A 20,820-nucleotide genomic window follows, 5' to 3' on the forward strand; every position below is an offset into this window, starting at 1 on the left:
CACTGCTTCGCGCCGGATGCCTGCATGTGTTGTGTGGAAGCTCGCGTTTGGGAGGGAATAGCAGGGAGTTTTACTGCGGAGTTTTCACCGGCATTCAGCCTGTGGGATTTCCCAATAAGGCAAAGGCTGGATTTGTAGGGGGAAATTATCCCAAAGTTTCCAAATGTTATCCCTTTTTTTTATAATATTAAAAGTGTAAACAAGCTCCCTGCTTGTGGATGATAAAAAATGTGAACTACAGGAAGTCTGTACTGGACTGGCTGAGGCAACACAGATGCAGCTGTGGAGGGTTTATTGTCAGATTGGACTGTTTATTGCGTTTTCAGGTCAGAATTATTGAAGTTGAAAAGGCTTAGTTTTGTACTGAGCAGAGTGTAGGCTAGTGTTGTAACCTTCTGGTGCCCAACATGCAGTGGGGACCCCCTTAATTGTCTGCAAGATACATGGGGGGTGCAGGGTCAAAAGATGTCTAATGGAATAGGAGAAAAAAATATCCCCCTCCAGTGAAAATCAAGTGTTTAACCTTGTAAAAATCTCCATGTGGTGTTCTTCATGTGCTACAAGACATATCAGGGACAACATCAGCAGTCATCTCCATGGCTGGGCCTGTCTGCTTTTAAACTGCAGTGCACCAAGGACAGGCTGAACAACACGTTTTCAGATTGTCAGGTTTGAGACGTCACAAACCTAAGGAGCCAATCCTGTTCATGTGCGGGGTGACACTACGCATATCACTTTCAACCACTTCGGTAATGTGCGAGCCAGCTGTAACCGTCGTTGTAATTTTTGCAAACTCGCTGCTGACTGCTAACGTTAACGTTACTACTACTAATTACTACATTTCAAGATAGCTAAGTTTAAACAGGTTGCGACTAAACGATGGCAGAGACGTGTTTTGTTTTCGGCTGTTATTATACGAAAGGAGAAACGTAGTGCAAAGTGGGCGGGGACTATGCAGATACAGGAATTTTTAATGAGGGAGAAGGAGGAGATGCCTTGGGAGGATTTTTACAAGGTAATTAAGCATTTTGCAGAAAAACAAACAATTTAAAACAGTACCCAAAGACATGGCCTCATTTAGATCAGCCAAACAGTTACAAAGGACTGTTCAACCTAGATCTACTTTATTTACAACCTAATCCTAGCATATACTGCATTAACCTTAGACCAAAGGCTGTTTATTCTGCACTGTCCTCCTCGCTACAGCGTTAACAGTTGTCAAATTCCTGAACATTTATGGCGCCCTGTGCATACAGTGATAGTAATTCAGATTATTTAGGCCACCTGCAAGGTTAAGACAGTAATTTGAGGCAAGCCGCTTGAGCATCCAATCTCCCCCTGTACCATCTGTTTGACAGCTCACTGACACTGGATCAGCTCAAAGCCCTTGTTAGTTAGCTCGCCGTTGCACTGCGACCTCATGCAGCGAGGGAGGACGGGGGAGTCAGAGGGGAGGCTTAAGAGTGTAGCATTTTTTCTTATTTTACTCCTATTGATCTGAATTTGAGGGGAATTTAGTTAGTTTTTGTTGAACTATGATAGATTTGCTTTTTAGCTCTCAGTTTGAGGCACAGTTTCAGTTTGTTTATCTGTTTTTCCATTTCTGGATGGTTTCCACAGGCATTACCACAATGTTTAACTGTTTTATGTGTGTGTGTGAGTTTTGATTGAAACCCCTCAGGTTGTTGTAGTTTTGTTATTGGTTAACATTTCTATTTCTGGTGCCTCTGAGGTTTTTTTTCTCGCTCTGTGTTCACACGAGAGAATATTTCCCACATCAAACACTCCCATGATTCACCTGCCAAAGCACTTGCAATAAATGTAAATTTAATTATTTCCAAGATATCCTGGAAGAAAATGTGCGTTGTCTTCAAATTAAAAGCTCTGTACTGATACATAAGTGTACTAATTGAACACTAATGTAAATGCAAAGTGGACCCATGAAATTAACCCTCGGTGGTATAAAAGACATATTGTGAACACATGAGAATTAAACCTGTAAAATATTAGAGATAAAGGATTTTCTGTACTTTTAATGTTTTTTCCCAAAGGTTTCAGTTCTGTTGTGAGAGAGGAAAGGAGAGGCAGGGAAAATAGGAAGAGTGGAAAGAATAGGGATGGTCTGGGTGGGATTGAGTGAAGGAAAGGTAAACGGTGGAAAGAATGCTAAAAATAAATTAATGCAACAAGTTTTACAACATGTGTAAAGTTAACAGGCATGACTAAGCAAGTCAAGTTTCCATCGATGACACAGATTTCTCTCAGGACAATCACACGAGTTACATCATCTCTGCAGGTTTCATTTCCACCGGCCTGCTGAGTGAAGTTTAGCTCCCCCTTCAGTCCAACAAGGGTACTGTTAGTGAGTATTACAACACAGTGACACATGGAATCACCCACGCATGTTGCAGCTTTGTTGAAATTTAATTATTTTAAATGTTACTATAAGCAGTTGTTGAAATGGTGCTGAGATCCTTTACTTTAGATGAACTACTTAGGACATTTTGCAGTTTAAAAATCTATCAAAAATAAAAGGTTTTGCATTTTGAATTCATTTTTCTATAGATGAAGTTCTCTTAGCCAAATTTAAAAGTTAAACTACTACAAGTACTTATATGACAATAAAGTTAATTTTTAATGCTTACACATCAGTGTGTAAGTAGCATTTTATTGCTGCTTCAGTAGGGCCCAATTCTTGGTTGAATCAACATTCAAAGAGTGAAGAAAAAACAGATTGATGTTAAATAAATTTGACTTAATCTTCCACAGTTTTCTACGGAAGCCCTTAGTGGACGTGCATCCATACATTTTATTTACTCCGTTTCCCCGTGATAACGAGTAATTTCTGGTTGTTTTCTGGAGATCTTGACTTATTTTTCTCGTTATCTTGGGTAAACAAAGCCGGTTTTCCCATTATAACGGATTAATTTGGCCCATTATCTCGAGGTGACAAAGCTTGTTTTCTCGCGATAACGGGATAATTTTCCTGCAATCTAGAAAACAAAACAACAGGTTGGTCACTGTGATATTTCAGACCAGGACATGCCATGCAGCCATTGCCCACACTGATGAGGAAAGTTAAGCCTGTGTCTATGTTTGTTTTGTACTTTTACAACTCTAGTTATACGAGTTATGATCACCCTACGTTACAGAGTTATGATCATCTGATGTTATGGTGGTGCCACGAACGTGATAAATACGTCGAGATCTTGCAAAAACTACCAGAAATAACTCGTTATCACGGGAAAACGCAGTAAATATAATGTATGAATACATGTCTGCTAAGGGCTTCCGTAGTTTTCTTCTAATTTTTTTTTTTTTCTGCAAAACACTGTGTTTAGGAGGGAGATCACACTCTCAGGTGGAAGAGCTAACAACCTACCGACATCTGAAGCACAAGCCCAAATTACTTTTCCAGAAGATCACAAGCGAAAACGATTGGAAACATTTTTATCAATGTCTTGTATTTCATAATTTTAATATTGTTGATGTAAACATTTAATAGAAAAAGAAATACATTCACTGGAGTAAAGATTGTTTTGCTCTGGATTGAAGTATAAAAATAAAATAATCAAGTAAAGTACAAGTTCCCAAAAGTAAAATACTTGAGTATATGTGTGCCATGACTACATCTTTAATAGGTTGTTAAAATGCCAAAGCAGGGAGGGAGTTTAAGGCGTGTGTAACCTCAGCGGGAGCATAAAGGTTACTGTAAATATGAACAAGACTTCAGAGCCGTGTTTATGGCTTCTGCGCAGACAGTCCATCTTTTTATCTGAACATTTACACCAGGGTGCAAAAAGTTAAACTACTAATAAATGCTTCTGATTTACACATTGAGCAATATGGCTGCACATAACATGCAAAAGGGTAATGGCACCATTCTTCAAGCAGCTTTCGTGTCACACACTCAAATTGTAGCCCTGTTTCACCTCTGTATGTTTGGTGTTGGATTCAATTTGCGCCTGTTTTTGGCATTTTTTGGTATGGTATTATATTGTTTTATGCTTCTGCTCAACAGGCAAACATGGTTACTGATTAAACTCGTACATTGTTTAAGCAGGAACAAGCGGAAGACAGTAAAACCGGTCCAGAGGGTCAGCAGGTCACGGTGATTTCTACTGCTGACGGCTGCTTCAGTGCTGTAAAACATTTTGAAAGTGTATAGTTATTCCAACATCACACTATTTTTTTTATTCTGGTTATTTGTCCTTTCAATGTTTTTCATACTAACCTAATCAAAGGTTTAATAGGTTTGCTTAGATTTCTTTTCTCTGTGTCTATTTAGTTACATCATTGTTGCTTGCTCTGACCTTTATTTTTAATCAACAGTGACAATATCTGTCTTCCTGTCAGTCCCCTACTGTGGTCTAAAATATCTCTGTGACGTTTTAGGTTTTAATGAAAGTCTTACAGTCGTTTCCCCATCAGGATGAAATTCTCGTAAATTTGCTTATGGACTGACTTTTCTGCACCATCCCCAGGTTAACATTTCAGCTTTTCCAATACTTTTAGTTATGACTAAATACCTGCAAAATAAGCGAAAACTCCAGCATGCTTACATGTTTTTTAAGGATTATTTTTTGGGCATTTTTGCCTTTAGTAGATACGAATATTAGACTGGAGGATGACATGCAAGCAAAGGGCACAGGGTGAGAGCTGAGCCTGCGGCTGCTGTGTCAAAGAGTGTAGCCTCTGTATGTGGGGCGCCAGCTCTACCAACTGAGCTAAATCAGCACCCCCCAGCATGCTTACATTGTAAACTTGAACATGGCAAACATTATATCTACTCACCATCAGCATGTTTGTTTGGCTCGGTGGGGCAGTGGTTTTGAAAATATACTAGCTGACAACGCCACCTGGGGAACGGCACCAAAAACTTTAACTGAACTTGATTTATTACTGATGAGACTGGAGCTACTTGGAGAGAAAGACTGGTTAAAAGAATAACTAATACGGGGAATTAAAAAGGGTTCTTTATTACAATACAGTCTAAAAGGCCTGATGCACTAAAAAAAGAAACTCACCTTGAACTTGAAATACTTACTGCCAGTCCAATTGTAATCTAACCTGAGCTGAGGCCACTTGTGGGAGACACTTAGGAGTGCCCAGGGGTGCTACCACCACACTCACCATGTTTGCAACACAGCAAACCTCACAGCAAAAATGGTGCAGTCTATATTTGTGTCCACGTGCTCTTAATTCATATGCATTAAGTACAGGGACCTCACCATGGGGGCCCAAAAATACAAAAGAAATTTAAACATGTAAACCAGTTGTTGTTTTTTTTAAAAAAAGGCCAACCTTAACTATAGTACCAACATGAGTTTAACAATTACTCTAACCCAAAACAATCTGTATAGAAAAAGGGGGCAAAACAAGTCAACCTACATTAAAAAACAATTAATAACGAGGCTCCTACAACAACTTAACATGTCAATGCAAAGCCACCCTACTCAACACCGTCGGTATGGGGTATAACAGGGAATTACTCAGTAAGAAGCAGGGGAACCATGGGCCATGTTCACTGCCAATCGGTTAGCTAAAACAGGAAACATCTCACTGACAAAGAGGATGTCAGTGAGATGGCAAACTATTGCTGGGACCGAAATGCCATACTATACTAGCAGTATTTACTGATTTGGCCAAAATGTAGTATGTAGTATGCAAACAGAAGCAAAATGTGCAGTATGCCACGCATACCCGGATGTCGTACTGATTTGGAGAATAACTCGAGTATGCATCGGACCAGTCTACCTCGCCTACTGTATCCCACAATGCACAGCAGCAGCATTCCAGCAGAAGGGGAGCGCTATAGCTAAAGAAGCAGCTGTTTGCTTTTGTCCAAAACTGGAAACTGGCGCATATCAGCATACTGCAAAATGAATTTGAAAAGCTCCTCCCTAATACATACTACCGCCAAACAGTGTGCACATATGTAGTATATAGTATGCAGTACATAGTATATAGTATGTAGTATGTAGTATGTAGTATCTGATTTCAAACAACTCATGCCTTTCAGTGGCCTGGAGAAACATCAAACACTACCAAGGACAAGCAAGGCAGGAGCAAGGTGCCTTGCGGAGGAGAAGGAGTCAGGTATGGGGCTGCGTTCACAAACACTGCTCTACACACTACATTAGGGAAACCAGACACAATGCACTCAACATTACCACGTTAGCATTGTAGTTGTGAAGATGTTAGCATGGTGATGTTAGCTTTTAGCTGAATGCAACCATGTGCATATGTGCATCCTCACAGAGCTGCCAACAACTGTAGCAGTGACGCTTGCTTGTGACGTACAGTAAGTCTTTATCAGCAAGGTGCGTTAGCCATGTTTTATGTCAGAAAACGGGATAAGTTTACTTTAAAACACAAGGAATCCCTAATTTATCTCCATCCTGTCAGAGAGGGGAACATCTGGAAAGTTAATCTTGGTTATCCCTTTGACCCCTGACCCTTAACCTAAACATTCCAGTGGTAACTTCATTATCTATGAGAATTTGACAGAATTATGTTTATGTTTAAATCACTATTACATGTTAATGTGTTGCATAACACTGGGTATGTTTTTTCTTTTTTTGCTCGCCTTGCGTGTTCCTCAGTTCCAACAACTACACCAAGCAATCGGTGCTACACTGCATTCACTTGTTACAGATCACAGGTAACTTTGCTGAAATGTATAAATACATTCAGATAAAAACATAGTTTTGCTTCCTTTTGGCGACATTTGTTTAAAAATGTCCCTTCTTCTTCATGAATGAGCAGCTTGACTATTTGTGGTCTTTGCCTCTGTCTTCTGCTTTTTTTCCTCTGCAGTCGGATCAGAGATGAAGAAGAGCAGGAAGGTAGCACTGCCGTGAGTGACAGATTAGAGGTCCAGTGACCCATTTAACAAGGTCGGTCACATGACACAGGCATGATAAGACAGAAGGCATGTGTTGTTTCCACTACTGGAGACACCCGTGAGGAGTTCCCTGTTGAATAAAGACATGGGATGAGTCAGTGAGTTAATAGCTGGAGCAAAGAGGAGATGGATACGATTCACTGCATTCTAAGATATTGTAGATTCATATAAACACGCCTGTTGTTGGACTATTAATTGGACAGGCTTAATTATTTCACCACACCCTCACAGACAGATGGTTCGAATGAAAGCATGCGTTCACATATTAGTCTGACAAATACAAATCTTAGTGGGTGTAAATGTATGTATATAGATGTATGACAGCCACTGATCTTAGGTACACCCACACAACAAACAGTGATGTTTTATTTACCCTGTTTGGATATGATTGATAAGTGGCAACAGCCTCAACAGTGTTTCTCCAATTCTTTGAGCGTTGTTCTTTGAACAGCTGAAGCAGCAAAATGTATGAAAATAGTTCTCTACCAGACTGTATTTTATACGGAAGCCCCAAGCAGACATGCATCCTTACAATTTATATACTCCGTCTTCCTGTGATTACGAGTTCCTTTTGGTCGTTTTCTCGAGATCTCGACTTAGTTATCTTGTTATCTCAAGAAAACAACGCTGCACCACCGTAACATTAGATGATCATAACTAGGGGTGTCCCACCCCTAAAATATCGATATCGCGTATCGTTTCATGAGTTACCCTGCGATTAGAAAAGGATTAACTCACCTCATCAGTGTGGGCAATGGCAGCATGGCATGTCGTAGTCTGTTTTCTAGATTGCCAAAAAATGATCCTATTAGCACGAGACAAAACCTTTGTTATCTCGAGATAAAGAGTAAAATTAGTCTTGAAAAAACATCTAAAATTTACTTGTTAACTCAGGAAAACCGAATAAATACAATGCATGGATGCATGTCCGCTTCGGGCTTCCATAATTTTACTCAAATTGGCAGCAGAATTTGACAACAAAGTATAGAAACATACCTGCCTTGGTGACAACATTAGATTTCCTCTAGTGCTACCTTTCAGCTATAATGTACAAACCCCATACCCCTAACAAATACCAGTAATTGAGGGCCCACACTTTTTTTTTCCAAATAAAAGAACTATTTGAACTGATTGCCAGTACAACATAAGAAATACTTAATTGCTATCTAGCTCTTGCACATTTTGAAAAACAAAGTAGATCCCACTTCAAGAAACGTAACTACAAATTTAAAAAAAAAGAAGAAGCTTTTAAAAACAGACATCTGAAACTCTTACAGCTAATTGGATCACAGACTGAAAACATGAAGAGAGACTTTACTTGCAAATGTATTTATTAAGAACAAAACGTATACTTAAAAATCTGATGCAAAAAGTTTCTAGGTTTTTTTCAGTAGATAAAACAGGATATTATCACTGAGGGTGAGACTACAGGAGAGAAACTGTACTCACTCTATATGTAACCGGGGAACTGCCAGGGAGCCAAACACATGACCAAAATATTCAGTAATTTTAGATTTGATGTAATTCTGATCATTTTTTTTGTGTCCTCTATGTCTCACCATCACTCACTGCCTCTGACTCTCCGTCAGCCTTTTCTCAAGGTTACTTTAGTTCATTGGGAGTGTCTTGTTGTACCACGTGATGCGGTGAATGCAAAGTTACTCTGTGTCAAAGCTTTGCGCAGCTGCAGGGACGTTAAAAGGCTGCATGGTGTGATGTAGCATGGACCAAAAATAACAGCTTCTTTCAAAATAAAACAATATGTACAACGTTTAAAAATACATCAACATACAAGGATTAAGCTTTCCTTTAATGTGTTTCTTTCCATTTTAGATTTATTTTTAAAGGGTCTATATTTAACGTCACGTAACGTTTTTAGTGTAAAAGAACAATTTAACACACATACTTTCGTGATTATAAATATGAGAATTAAATGAAGACTGATACAACCATAAGAGGCATTCCATCCCCTGTAACCTTGGCGTCGATCGCATCTTCCGTCCGACCTGTCAGCCCTCTCATTTCAGCAGCAGGGGTGTCTGCCATTGCGCAGCAGCCAACTAGGTGAAGGAGGAAAATCCAGCAGGCGGAAGGATGCTTTAATAGGCCGGGGGTCGGGGTCTGTTTCTCCAGTCAGCACGTTCCAGTAGAAACCTGCAGGACATCGCCATCCCCAACCCAGCTCCCCCACTGTGGTCTGTCTCAGATATAGTGTCGCCCCCCCTCCTTAATCTCCCAGATTGTCGGCGACTTGCTGCAGTCGATGCTGCAGTTTTGAGCCGCTCCTGCACCGGGACAGCTGACTCAATGAGAAAGACATGCTCGCATTCGTTCTGGTCTCTGGGTCGCTCTGGATTTTATTAGGTGAGTTTATATACATTTGATCGTATTTTTCATTCATTTTTGTGGTTAAGCATCGCTGGGGCTGGGGTTTGTAGGCAATGCACCTGTCTCACAGGGGCTGAGGCGCATTGTGTGTCACCCACTGCCGGCTATTTCATTCATTTTCAAGGGCTGGGGAATCTCTATCTTCTTCGTGTTTTTTTTACACAAGCTTTTCGTCGAGTGTTTAATCTCACTGTGCTGCAGCATTTGGCGCTTTGCCTGCACCGTGACGCCGGTGACATTTAACATTTTTCTCAGACTACACGTGCATGAAAGCAGCCTCAATGCTAACGTGTAGCATCTCAGTTTAGCAGAGCTCTAGCTTCACCTACAGTGCTTTAATTTATACACGAGGATTATCACAGAAACAACGAATGATGCTTTCAGGTTACCTTTAATCAGGTACAGTGGGATTGGACTAGCTGCCATACGGCTGAATGCATGTGGACTCTGCGGATCATTGATTGAATTTTCCGTGTCCATGTGTGTGCATTTGTGTTAAAACATCAGTTTAATAAAGGGCTTTTCTCACTATATGCCAAACTGGATAAAACGTGTGCATTTGAGGCTGGACAGCTGCTAAGGTCGTGTGACATTGTGCGTAGAAACCGGACACACGTCATTGAAAAAAAAACTAATAGGGAACAACCTGTCTTTCACGACCTCATGGTGTGGCGCGTGCTTGCACCATAACGAGGCTGTACAAGCATCTTTAATTCAGTCTTTCATTCTAATTAAAACTTGTTCGTTTGGCATTAAGCCGGTTGAGAAAGTCAGCATTTTGTCTGTGATGTCCTCCGCCATGTCTCGGTGATGGAGGGAGGGAGGATGAGGAAGGATGAGGAAGGTATGACGCGCTTCAAATGAACGCAACTGATTGGATGGGAGCTATCCAGGAGAGAGGGGTGCTGAAATCCTGCGGCCTACCGGCAAACTGTAGAGAAAGCACAGCATGCTCCGGTCTAACCGACACCACCCAAAGACACCGGAGCGGTTTTAGGTGGCATTAAATCTGGTCAGAGACACGGTCGTTGACCCTTTGTCGTCTTAAATATGCGCGAGGACGTGTTTTAAAAGACATAACCCCGCTCAGTCTGTGTTTTACAGCAGCGTTACAGAGCAGATTAGAGGCGTTATACAGCACAATAGCAAGGGGTTTACTGCTTTTGTGCACCGTTTCATTGAATCAAAGGTGTTAATATTTTAATGGACCATAGTGGTAGTGTTAGATTGCGTGCCAAGCTACGTTTTAATGGCAAATAGACCCGGGTTTTATTCTTTATTCCTACGCCAAAGAGTATAGTTCCAGCAGCAGCTGCAGTGCATGGTAGCTAAGTGACAAAGAAGCAGAAGCACTTGGGATTTTGTCTGGTGCATTAATATTAAAATGTACTGTTACAGGGTTGCACGTGTTGCATATTTAATAACTAATGCAGCCAATCAGAAGTGAGGCCCAAAATTGACTGAATTGTTGGGCTTAAAAATATTTCCTGCACCTATGTGAGGCTGAAAAGGGGGCCCCTTAGGGAGATTCATGACACCTCACACCTGTCAGCACATCCCAACACCCTGCTGCTCCTCCATATAAATAATTCATTTTAATCAACATCTAGTGCAGCCCTGCACAGCAGTGTAAACCTATTCTTTTTCCTCTCCTCAATATTTAATTCAAAGGATGGTTGTGGCTTTGCCCCACCCTTTGGCACCACATAACCAATCATGTTTTTGTGTTTAACACAGTGTTTATGTCAATCAGAGGGATAATGACTTGTAGATGTTTAACTCTTAAGTATGACATGCTTTGCCTTAGTGATTTAGACTCTTTGGATGGTGTCAAACAGAAAATGTAACGTGGCAGAGGGAGGAAGTCAGACGGATTAAACAAAGTTGAAAACCTGCAAATTAAAGACCCACTGCATGACTGCACAAAATGACAAAGATAAGTGTTGAGTGTTAAGTAATGCCTGCTGTGACATAAATGTCTGTCACTGTGCACTCTGAGTTGTTTTTCAATTCCTGTGCAGTTACATGTCTGAAAAGTGTTTTTAAATTCATAATCTCTAAATACTCATCTACTTTCCTCTGAAGTCCAAATCCTGATGTAATCAATAACATCAGGCAGTCTGGATGCTCTCAGATCCACATGGCCGCTCTCCCTCTGAGTGGCTTTTTGCTGTTTCAGCATTCAGTGCCTCCTCTATTTCCTCATGTTCTTTGATCCTGGGCTGTAATGGCTCAGTCTAAAAGTGCTGAACAAGGCCTGTCTGGCCATAACCTCAAGTAGTTTTCCTATAGATCAGTCCTCAGAGTAATGTTTGTTGTCCTTGTCGGGTTTTTGTCTGTAATGCTGCTCCTTTTGAGACTTACCTTTCAAGCCAAGAGAAAATAGACCCTTACTGAAATAAGGTAATTTTTGCTCAAATGTCAGTGTTTAATTTCAGAATTTTTTTCTTCAGTCCTCCCAAAATTTACAATCGTCGGCAGTGATTTGCTGTTAAACGTTGGCCTGGCAGTTGTCATCCTTTTTGCCTCACATCCTTAAAAGCAGCAGTGTCCACAAAGGCCCTTAGACAGTGGTGCACAATAAAGCAAAAGTAGTTGAGTTGAAAAGTAGTAGAAAAGTCTCTTTCATGTTGAACTAAAATACATAGATAGGTTAAATTTATATCATATTATTGAGTTTTTCTATACCCTATGTCCGTTGAATTTCACCATGACCCTGGAATGCGCACATAGCGGCCCTTAATGGGTCCTAACCCCCAGGTTGAGATCCACAAACACACCTCTCTCTTCACTTTGATAGTCAAATCAAACTGGGAGCAGCCTCCTTTAGTGTAGCTGAGAGTAATTTGTTAAACGTGCACACATGAACATTGTAAACACAAGCGCTTATTTGCATACTTGTGTGCCTACTCGTGTGTGTGTATATTGTGTGTCAATGTGCCAGCGTGTGTGAGCGTCTGTGTATCATTGAGTCAAGGAGAAGATGAGCGCAGCGTGTTTAGGTAGGGGGAGGGTGTCGGAGAGAAAGAGAGAGAGAGTGTAGGAGGGAGGGGCTGGTGGGTGTGGTGAGGGAGTGCAGCGTCTGTCGAGCTGAGGGTGGTGTGATACGGAGGCCAGCGAGGCCCAAACTAGGCCAATCTCGCTGCCCTCCTCTTGCTTGCTTCAGCTTAATCTGTCTGGTGGCAATGGGAAGGTGATCACTAGTTTGCATAGGGTGATGTGATATCCGCCTGAGGCCCGTTGGCACAGCACACACACACACACACACACACACACATACACACATGTACACAGACTTTTATCACACCTCACTGGCTTCCTGGGTGCCTCCGACGCCTTTGTAAGTGTTGCTGCATTGACCACAGCTGTGTTAACCCGTCTGCAGTGCAATTACAGTTTAAAGCTTTTGCATGATTTTAACTTCCTTTTTGTCTCTTTTTACTTTAACTTCAGTTCTGCATTTTATATTTCTGAACATATAATTGTTGTTACATTAAATGTAGCATGTCTTCCTGCTCATTTTAGCGCAGCTTCCTTCTGCAGCATCTATCTGTTATTACTTTATGAATGATGACTGCAATTACCTGTTGTGCTGAATCTCAATGGCTGTTCCCCGTGTGCAGTATGTTACCATGTCTGTGCGATTATCTCCCAGTGACAGTGGCAGGAAGCGGCTGTGGGTTGACACCTCGAGGGTGGTCTCAGTTGACTTGACTGGGACCACCTCCTAGTAGAAGAATGGCAGAGGGTGATAAGGATGAGTGGATAAAAGAGAGTGAATGACAGAGAAGGTGCTGTGCAAGGATGATTTAGCGTGCATGGTTTAAAAGAAGCTATAGATGTAACGCGTTGATGCACGTGACGTAAAGAGACAAAAAAAAAGCATTTAAAGAGTAAGAGACATAGGATGTCTTTAAATAGACTGCAGTAGTGAGGTTACTACTGGTCATCCATCTCAGAGCTAATAGGCTGTAATCTCCCCACGTTGGACTCTAATCATTGGTGACGGCCCTCGGATGGCCTGATGGGGCGGGACTTAAGGAGGAAGGGATGCCTCTCCTCCACTTTAAGCCTCAGAGGTCACAGGAAGTCCAGCTGGTTCATTCACGAACCCTTAGCCCTGCGTAGCTTGTAGTGATCACACTGCACCAAAACCTTTGCTAAGAGAAGAAGAGGAATTAAACTAGCCTTAATGCAGCAGTGTTTTGATATTTAAACATCATTATTGTGACACATACTCATAGAAATGTTTACTTGTTTAAATGGACTGCTGCAAAGGGATTTTTCACAGGTCCCCAGGAGGGCGACTACTCAGGGGCACTTTAGATGAAACATTTGTAGGACTATTGCATGTACAGTCTGAAGTCAGCCAAATTCCCTTCCCAAAATACTGCCACTCCTGGAGCCCATTCAGCTTTTTATGTGAGTGGATGCAGCTGGAAATGTTCTTATTCTACTCAAGTAAAGCGCCACTATTGAAGTGAATCCTTCCAGTAGAAATTATGTATATCCAACTGATATTTGAGCCTCTTCTGTGTGTGGAGAAGCTAAAAAGTACTCAAACATTGTTGTTTAACTCATTCACATTATCCATCTTTAGCCAATTCACGCTAGTTCAGACTTACGAGCCAATATTTACAGATGACGGTGAAATATTTAAGCTGACCTCTTGTATACAGCAGCTAAGGTCCAATCAGATATCCTCCAGCATGTACAAAAAGTGCAAATGTTTATTTTGTTAATCCAGATGTTAATCAGCACGGTATGTGCACTGAATGCTTTTTAATAGATACCTAACAGTTAGTGTTATGTGCCCTCAGGTCAGTGTTTGACCGTGCCCATCTGTCAGGCTGTCCGGCTGAATGTATCTCTACTGATGCTCTCTCTAAATGACACATTGATTGATGCTGCAAGCTTATTTTTAAAACGGCATTTTCATTCATCACTATTTGCCACATTTTTCAATCTTAATTCTGTTTTTTTAATCAGATAAATTTGGCCGCTCGATGTGCTGACAGAGCTCATATTAGATTAGATTTGGCTGTTAGCGGATGCTGATCACATTTGTCCATAACATTGAAAAGATGAAAGACGGCAAATTAAGTGGCTGAATATTATAAGTCAATTTGCAGGAAGTTATCACCAAGAAGCATATAATAAGCTAAAGTGTCCATCAAAAGAGCAGTTAACATGTCACAGGCTGTTTATAGAGCAGGCAAAAAGCAGATGGAAGGAAGTAATAAACATAAAATAAACCAAACAAACCTTGATGGCTGTACAAAACCAGACGTGACAGCCATTTCAAGGTATAATATGTAGTCACTATCTATCGCCGAATGAGGTAACACAACGGTGATTGAGCCTATGGCCCACTGATGAAAGCCTTGCAATATTACAGACTGGGTGTCTGTGGCGACTTTCGCTGAAAAAAATCACAAGCGACTCCCAGTTAGTGACACGTTTTCAATCACACAGCAGTGGTTGGTCTGCCAGAGAGGGTAGGCGGAGCTAAGCGGCTGCTTTTGCGGTCTCTGCAAGTGTTGTGAGTAAACAGTAATCGACTATGGCTGAACAAACAAAGAAAAGATGGATGACTACAGATACAACTTCAAAAATAAGTGAAAATCCAAAGAAAAAGAAACAAACTCGACGCTCAGATGAAGGCAAACAGTCCAAAAAGGAAAGTGACCGTCAGCGAGGAAAATCAAGAGTTACAACCAGAGCCAACCGTGGACGTCACACATGCAACACTGTCTGGATATCTGGGAAGTGTGCTCCCGCAATTACCGTTTATCGCCATAGGTGCCGCCAACATGAACAATGTTTCCAATAACATCTAAACCAAGAGAAACCTGTAATTTTATTCAAAATAAAGATGTGTTTTATTTGTTTGCCTCTCATCGGAGGAAGCACAGCAAACACCGGATGAAATGTCAGAGAGGGAGGAAGCCCACTCCTTATGTGAGCTGACGTTTCTTTTGGCTATTTCATTAGAACAAAACATAACAGGAATTAAACTTTAATTGTTTACCTTCTCCGTGAATATGATATCTGCCTGAGTCACGTCAGATAGAGTTTCATTGGCAATGTTAGTTGTTAAAGAGTGAAGACAAGAACTCCCATGATTCCAGGCTATTTCCCAACATCATCAAACTACTTCCTAATGGCAGAAATGTAATTCAGTGCGTTTAAAACCATCACTTTATTCTTGAAAACAAAACTTCCACAAAAACAGTTTCGAATAACTCAGGGTCGAGTTATTAGCTTTTACTGACGCTTCCAGCCATATTCATGGTGTTAATCAGCAGATGGAGGTTGCCCTGTTATCAGGTTACTTGTGGATTTATCTTGATGACACCTGAGTGACAATGACAAATGAGCAAACCACATTTACTGATGAAGACAGGGAGATGTAGCTAATGGCTTCAATATGCTAACGTAATAAGCTAATACCAGTAATTTGATCTCTTTTCTTCTTTTTTAATTATTGTTTTGAAGGTTTACCTAGAACATGCACTGATGATAACCTACTTCATGGTTGCAATCCAGGTTAATTAAGGGTTAATTTCCTGTTGGTCCCATATGTGTATTTTTATTGGATCACTTGTGATATTTGGGATTGTAGACTTTGTGCAAATCGACAGCCCTTATTCTTGAGCAACAAATAGCAGAGCTGTAAATCCAAAAGGATTTCTGCAGCAGGGATGAGAAAGATTCACTTGATTGTGGTGTGATGTGCTCTTGATGTAACGTATTAAACTCAGAAGTCTTTGAGTTCACATCCTGATAAAGGTCAGCGCTGTTTCTGCTGACCTGCTGTTCTTCTGTCACGCCAGCTGGAGAAACAATCTTTGTAGAAGGAACAGGGACGGACTTAAAGACCTGAACATAGATGTGTGTGTGTGTGTGTGTGTGTGTGTGTGTCCCTGGGGTGTGTTATTTAGGTTACTACAGGACAGAGAGTTGGACACCAAACTGGGCCGTCTGCTGTAGTGGAGAGGAGGTTGAAACAGCTGAGTAAATTATCCCGTTTATCCAGAATAGTAATGCAAAATTTAAGCATGCACACAAGGTGCCCTTCAGCATCTTTACACATGCAACCGGTTTTTAACTAATTGACCCTTCGCTTAGCCCCTCCCTTGAACGGCCACTGTCCAATCGTTATCAACCGTAACTAGGTGCGGGAGGCCTGTCAAGTAACAGTGTGCATATTGAATCTGCAAATCCGACAGCAGATTTCCTCAAAGTTTAGGAGGGGGGTGTCATATTTTGTGCTCTTCTGAAGCCAAAAACTGAAAAGGAGAGATGTCGGACACGGATAAAAAAAATGTTGAAGACAACTGGTCTCCACTTGCGATCCTGTCTGGCCTTCGCTACCCCCGATGATATCGCCACAGTATTTTACCACCCCTTGGTTTGAGCAGTTGTTGTGGCAAACATGTACAGGACTTTGTTGGGCTTTCCTGTGGTGCCTTTAGGAGATCCAGTGTTTGGATCAAGCCTACAATATGCGAGCAATATCCTGACACGCTTTAAACAAAATGAAGAAGTGGGATAATATAGTCTTGCTAGCAATGGGCTAAAAAACATTTTAGATAATGAAAGTTATAGGGAGTCATAACTAAACATTAGCTTAAAATAAAACAACATATTGACTTACCCTGCTGTGCAAGAACATTGTTGTTCCTGTATATGATTGTCCTTAACACGAATTGTGAAGATGTGGCGTGCCTGACGCTTGCATTGGGACCGGTGAGCTTTTGCCTCGATTTATATGTCCTCTTCATTCTCAACACTCCGCTGACACATTATATTCTGGCTCTTTAAATGTGTATTGTCGTCCTTTCTGTCTGCTTCTCTCTGATATTTGGGAACTAATTTTCCAGAAATGTGCAATTATTTCCCTTGGAACATCTCTCACTGTTACAGTTGAAAACGGCACAATATTTACATGCCGGGCAAAAGCTTGACAGGCGTAGCAACAGTAACCAAGGGGGGCGGGACTTAGAAGGGTCAATTGTAACGTAAACCCTTCCACATCAATATTAGACTCTTATAGAAACTGCTGTCAGTGACGTAGCTAAAATACAGACATAGTCTTCTTAGGGCTAAGGTTGGGGGCCATGGATGAGCCAAACAAAGCAGGTCATAGAGTCCTGTATGAAACTGCGGGTTATTATTTAAACCTTCACCATAATGCTGGTTTCTTTGCCCTATCTGAACCAAACAGGCTTTGAATGTTACATCTGTGTTAGACACAAAGGAAACAGATGCCGCCATGTGCTTCTGTATGACGCACAACAGACACTATCTTGAGAAAAAAGGATACCCTGTGCGTGTATGAGATGCCCAAAGGGCTGCAACAAAGCGTCTGTATTTGAAGAACATGTTGGGAAGATCCATTTTCTAGTCTCCCATTTGAGAGGTTATTTTTCTATCCGTTCTTTTCCATACATTTCCAACTTTAGATGCTTCCTGAACAGTAGAAGCTGCCTTTAACACTCGAACTACCAAGGCAGTCATTTTGACTGCTTTCAAAATTTGCAACGTCATAACTTTGTTTAAATAAAACCTATGTACCAATAGGGCCCTGACTTTTCCTAAATGTGTGTATATTTTATTCTAACATTGTTTTATCTTTACAATTTCAAAACACAAAAGAGATCTGAGTATTACTACCTCGAATGACCATAGCAGTCAAATTGACTGCATGCTTTTTACAATGGGTGTCATATTTCACAATTTGCTACATTTTCCCGCTCTTTCTCTCTATTGTTTGTTTTGTTTTTTATGCTCTGTGAAGCTAAAATCTAGCTATAGCTTCACTCAAAACCCAATAGGGGCAAAAATGACAACTACTGACAACATCCTGTTCAAGAAATACACCAATGAGATGATGTCACGGAGGAACTTCATAATGCGTCTCGCAAATGAACTTCGCTCCAGACACATGACAGCAAAAGCCAGACAAATAATGGTGATCATTTTCATTTCATTGTCATTTTGTGTCCTGATGTGTTTTTTACCTATTCCATCAATTTATTCTTAGATATTTTTATTGATTATCCAAATTATATGCAAATAATGTCTGAGCAGTCAAAATGACTGCTATGGTCATTCTAGTAGTTTCAGAATTCTGGTAGACCGAGTGTTAAAGGACTGAGTCCTCTGCCTCGATGAGTCAGTTTACTGAGAATCCACTTCGGTGTCATTGATTGAGGAAACATTGGTTGGTCTTCAATGACTACGTTTTTTGGTCCAGAAGAAAACACTTCGAGGAGTGAGCCCCAAAATGGGACACAGCCACTGTGTATAATTCGGGACTAATTGATTTCTTTAGACAGTTCAACGCCTCCCAAACAGCAGAGTTGTCAGAGGTTGGAAATAAGTTTCCAATCAGAGTAGGTCTGATTCTGCTCAGAATATTTTCTCCTCTGTGTCCTTTATGTTTAATGTCAAAGAAAACTGCTTTCTGTTCATGTGTTTATTTGCAGTAAAGGGGAAAATGCCAGATCAGAGCAGAACAAAGAGAGCGAGAAAAAAGTCAGGCACATAGGTGTTTGCATCTCTCCTGGAGGCCAGTTAGATGTCTGGCAGGCTGCGCGTCTCCTGCTGCTGTCGGGCTATTTCATGGCAGGAAGATGTGAGTCGCTAGCATGTCTGCACTGAAGCATCCGCCGGTTCGTTTAACCCTGCAGCCTCCACATGAGAGCTCGTTCCCCCTCACAAACAGATGCGCCAAGAGTGGGTGTTCAATTGTGAGTGGGCAGATTACAGTCAGGAGCGGATCATTTCCAGATGTTGTCCCTTTACATCCCGTAAACTCTGAAAGTTTCCAAAACATGTGCTTTGTGCATACTTGAATGATGCATCCGGATAAAATCCAGACCTGAGGTTATGTATCTAAACAACCAATCATGTCAAAAAAATAGAGTAATTATTCATCTTAAAGTCAAATCCAGCCTCCTGCATTCCAGCTGCACGCACACTGGTGTCACTAGGTTATGGAGTCTGTCTATATTTAGCGCTTTGAGTGCCGTTTCCCCTCCCCTGCCTCCCTTTTCAAACACCAACTAATCCAGCGCGGCTCTGTCATCCCTGCAGCCAAGCCACTTTCACCATTGAAGACAACACAAAGCACATGCAGCGAGCTACGTCACATTTATGTAATCTGAGCTTCTCTCACAGTACTCCCTCAGTGATGCACCAACGTGTTTGAGTAATCAGTGTGAGTAACTTCACTTCAAGCAGCAGACCAAGACGCAGAGAAAGCAAGTTAAGAAGTAAATCAAGGAAGAAGTTGATTGTCTGCAGTCTCAGCATGTTTCCTTATAAATAAAAGCCTCAGAAGTGAGCATCATGAAGATGAATTAAATTTATTATCAGGTCGTGCATCAGGTATTTACACTCATAACATGAACATTAAACAAAGTCCAGAGTAGTAAATAAAGGCCGATGCACCAGAGGAAATTAACATGGTGGCGTCTGTTGATGTTAGCCTGCATCTCATATCATGAAGTTTTGTTTGTTTTTTTTATGACACGGTTCGGCTGTGCGTGTCCTGTTGGCACGACACCGACATGGAAATTATCTCGTCAGTGAGTGTGGCGCTGCCTGCCCGGCTGCTGCTGCTGCTGCTGCTCTCATTGATCTCTCCATGACAGCTGTTAAATAGAGACATCAGCTGTAATGTGTTATGAAACAATAGGACACGAGTTTAAGGATAATGTACTGATATGTGGGATTTAAAGCAGATGATAGTAAAACAATCACAATTTATTATTTTTTAATGTAATTCATAATTACACTGCGCTGCTTAGAACCTCTTTGTAACAATAGCAATGTGTTACATTGAATTTAGATTCAAATTTGTTGTGATCGCAATGTTTCAGTCTGTCCATAATGTTTTTCTACATCTTTACATTTTTATATGTTTTTTTATAACTTTTTATAACTGAAATATGTTGAAATTGAACATGTTTTGTTTTGAATATTTTGTTTCCCTTTTATGCGATTTTCTGGTTTTGTGTTGTTTAAAGAAATAGGAATGGAATACATGAAGATCGATCCTGTGTCAGATTAAGAGTCAAGTGAGATTAGCCTAGCCTAGCATAACAACTGGAAACAAGGGGAAATAGCTAGCCTGGCTTTGTTCATATTAAAATCTCACCAATTTGCGGTTTAAGGGGAGTAACCTCTCTAGTCTACTGTATCTTTGGAAACGTCATGTTGATCCTTTCGTGTTTTAAATAAATAAGATACTATATGTGCGGGTTAAGCTCAGCGGTTAAGGCGTGCGCCCCCATGTACAGAGGCTCAGTCCTAAACGCAGCAGCCCTGGACTTGATTCCAACCCCCTGCTCCCTTCCCATATTCCCAACTCTATCCACTGTCCAATTACCTAAAGGCCAAAAACATCATCTAAAAAGGAGAAAAGAAATACTATATGAGTTAGTTAGTGAGCTCTACTTATGTAGACTGCATTTCAAAGTCTGGACAGAGTTGGCTAGCTGTCACCCCCCTGT

The 20,820-nt window shown here is 41.0% G+C and overlaps 1 protein-coding gene across 1 annotated transcript in view; it reads left to right on the top strand.

Moving 5' to 3' along the window:
• Positions 1-9,181: 9,181 nt before the first annotated feature.
• The window catches only part of acsl6 (acyl-CoA synthetase long chain family member 6), a 47,417-nt gene continuing 35,778 nt past the window's right edge, over positions 9,182-20,820 (top strand). The window contains exon 1 of the mRNA XM_069665687.1: positions 9,182-9,271. Coding sequence (XP_069521788.1) covers positions 9,226-9,271 — 46 coding nt within the window. The 5' untranslated portion in view covers positions 9,182-9,225. The remainder of the gene's footprint in view (positions 9,272-20,820) is intronic.

This window comes from Semicossyphus pulcher, unplaced genomic scaffold (assembly GCF_022749685.1).
Source record: "Semicossyphus pulcher isolate SPU_LCO1_2020_fin unplaced genomic scaffold, fSemPul1.0.p SCAF_10, whole genome shotgun sequence".
NCBI lineage: Eukaryota > Metazoa > Chordata > Actinopteri > Labriformes > Labridae > Semicossyphus > Semicossyphus pulcher.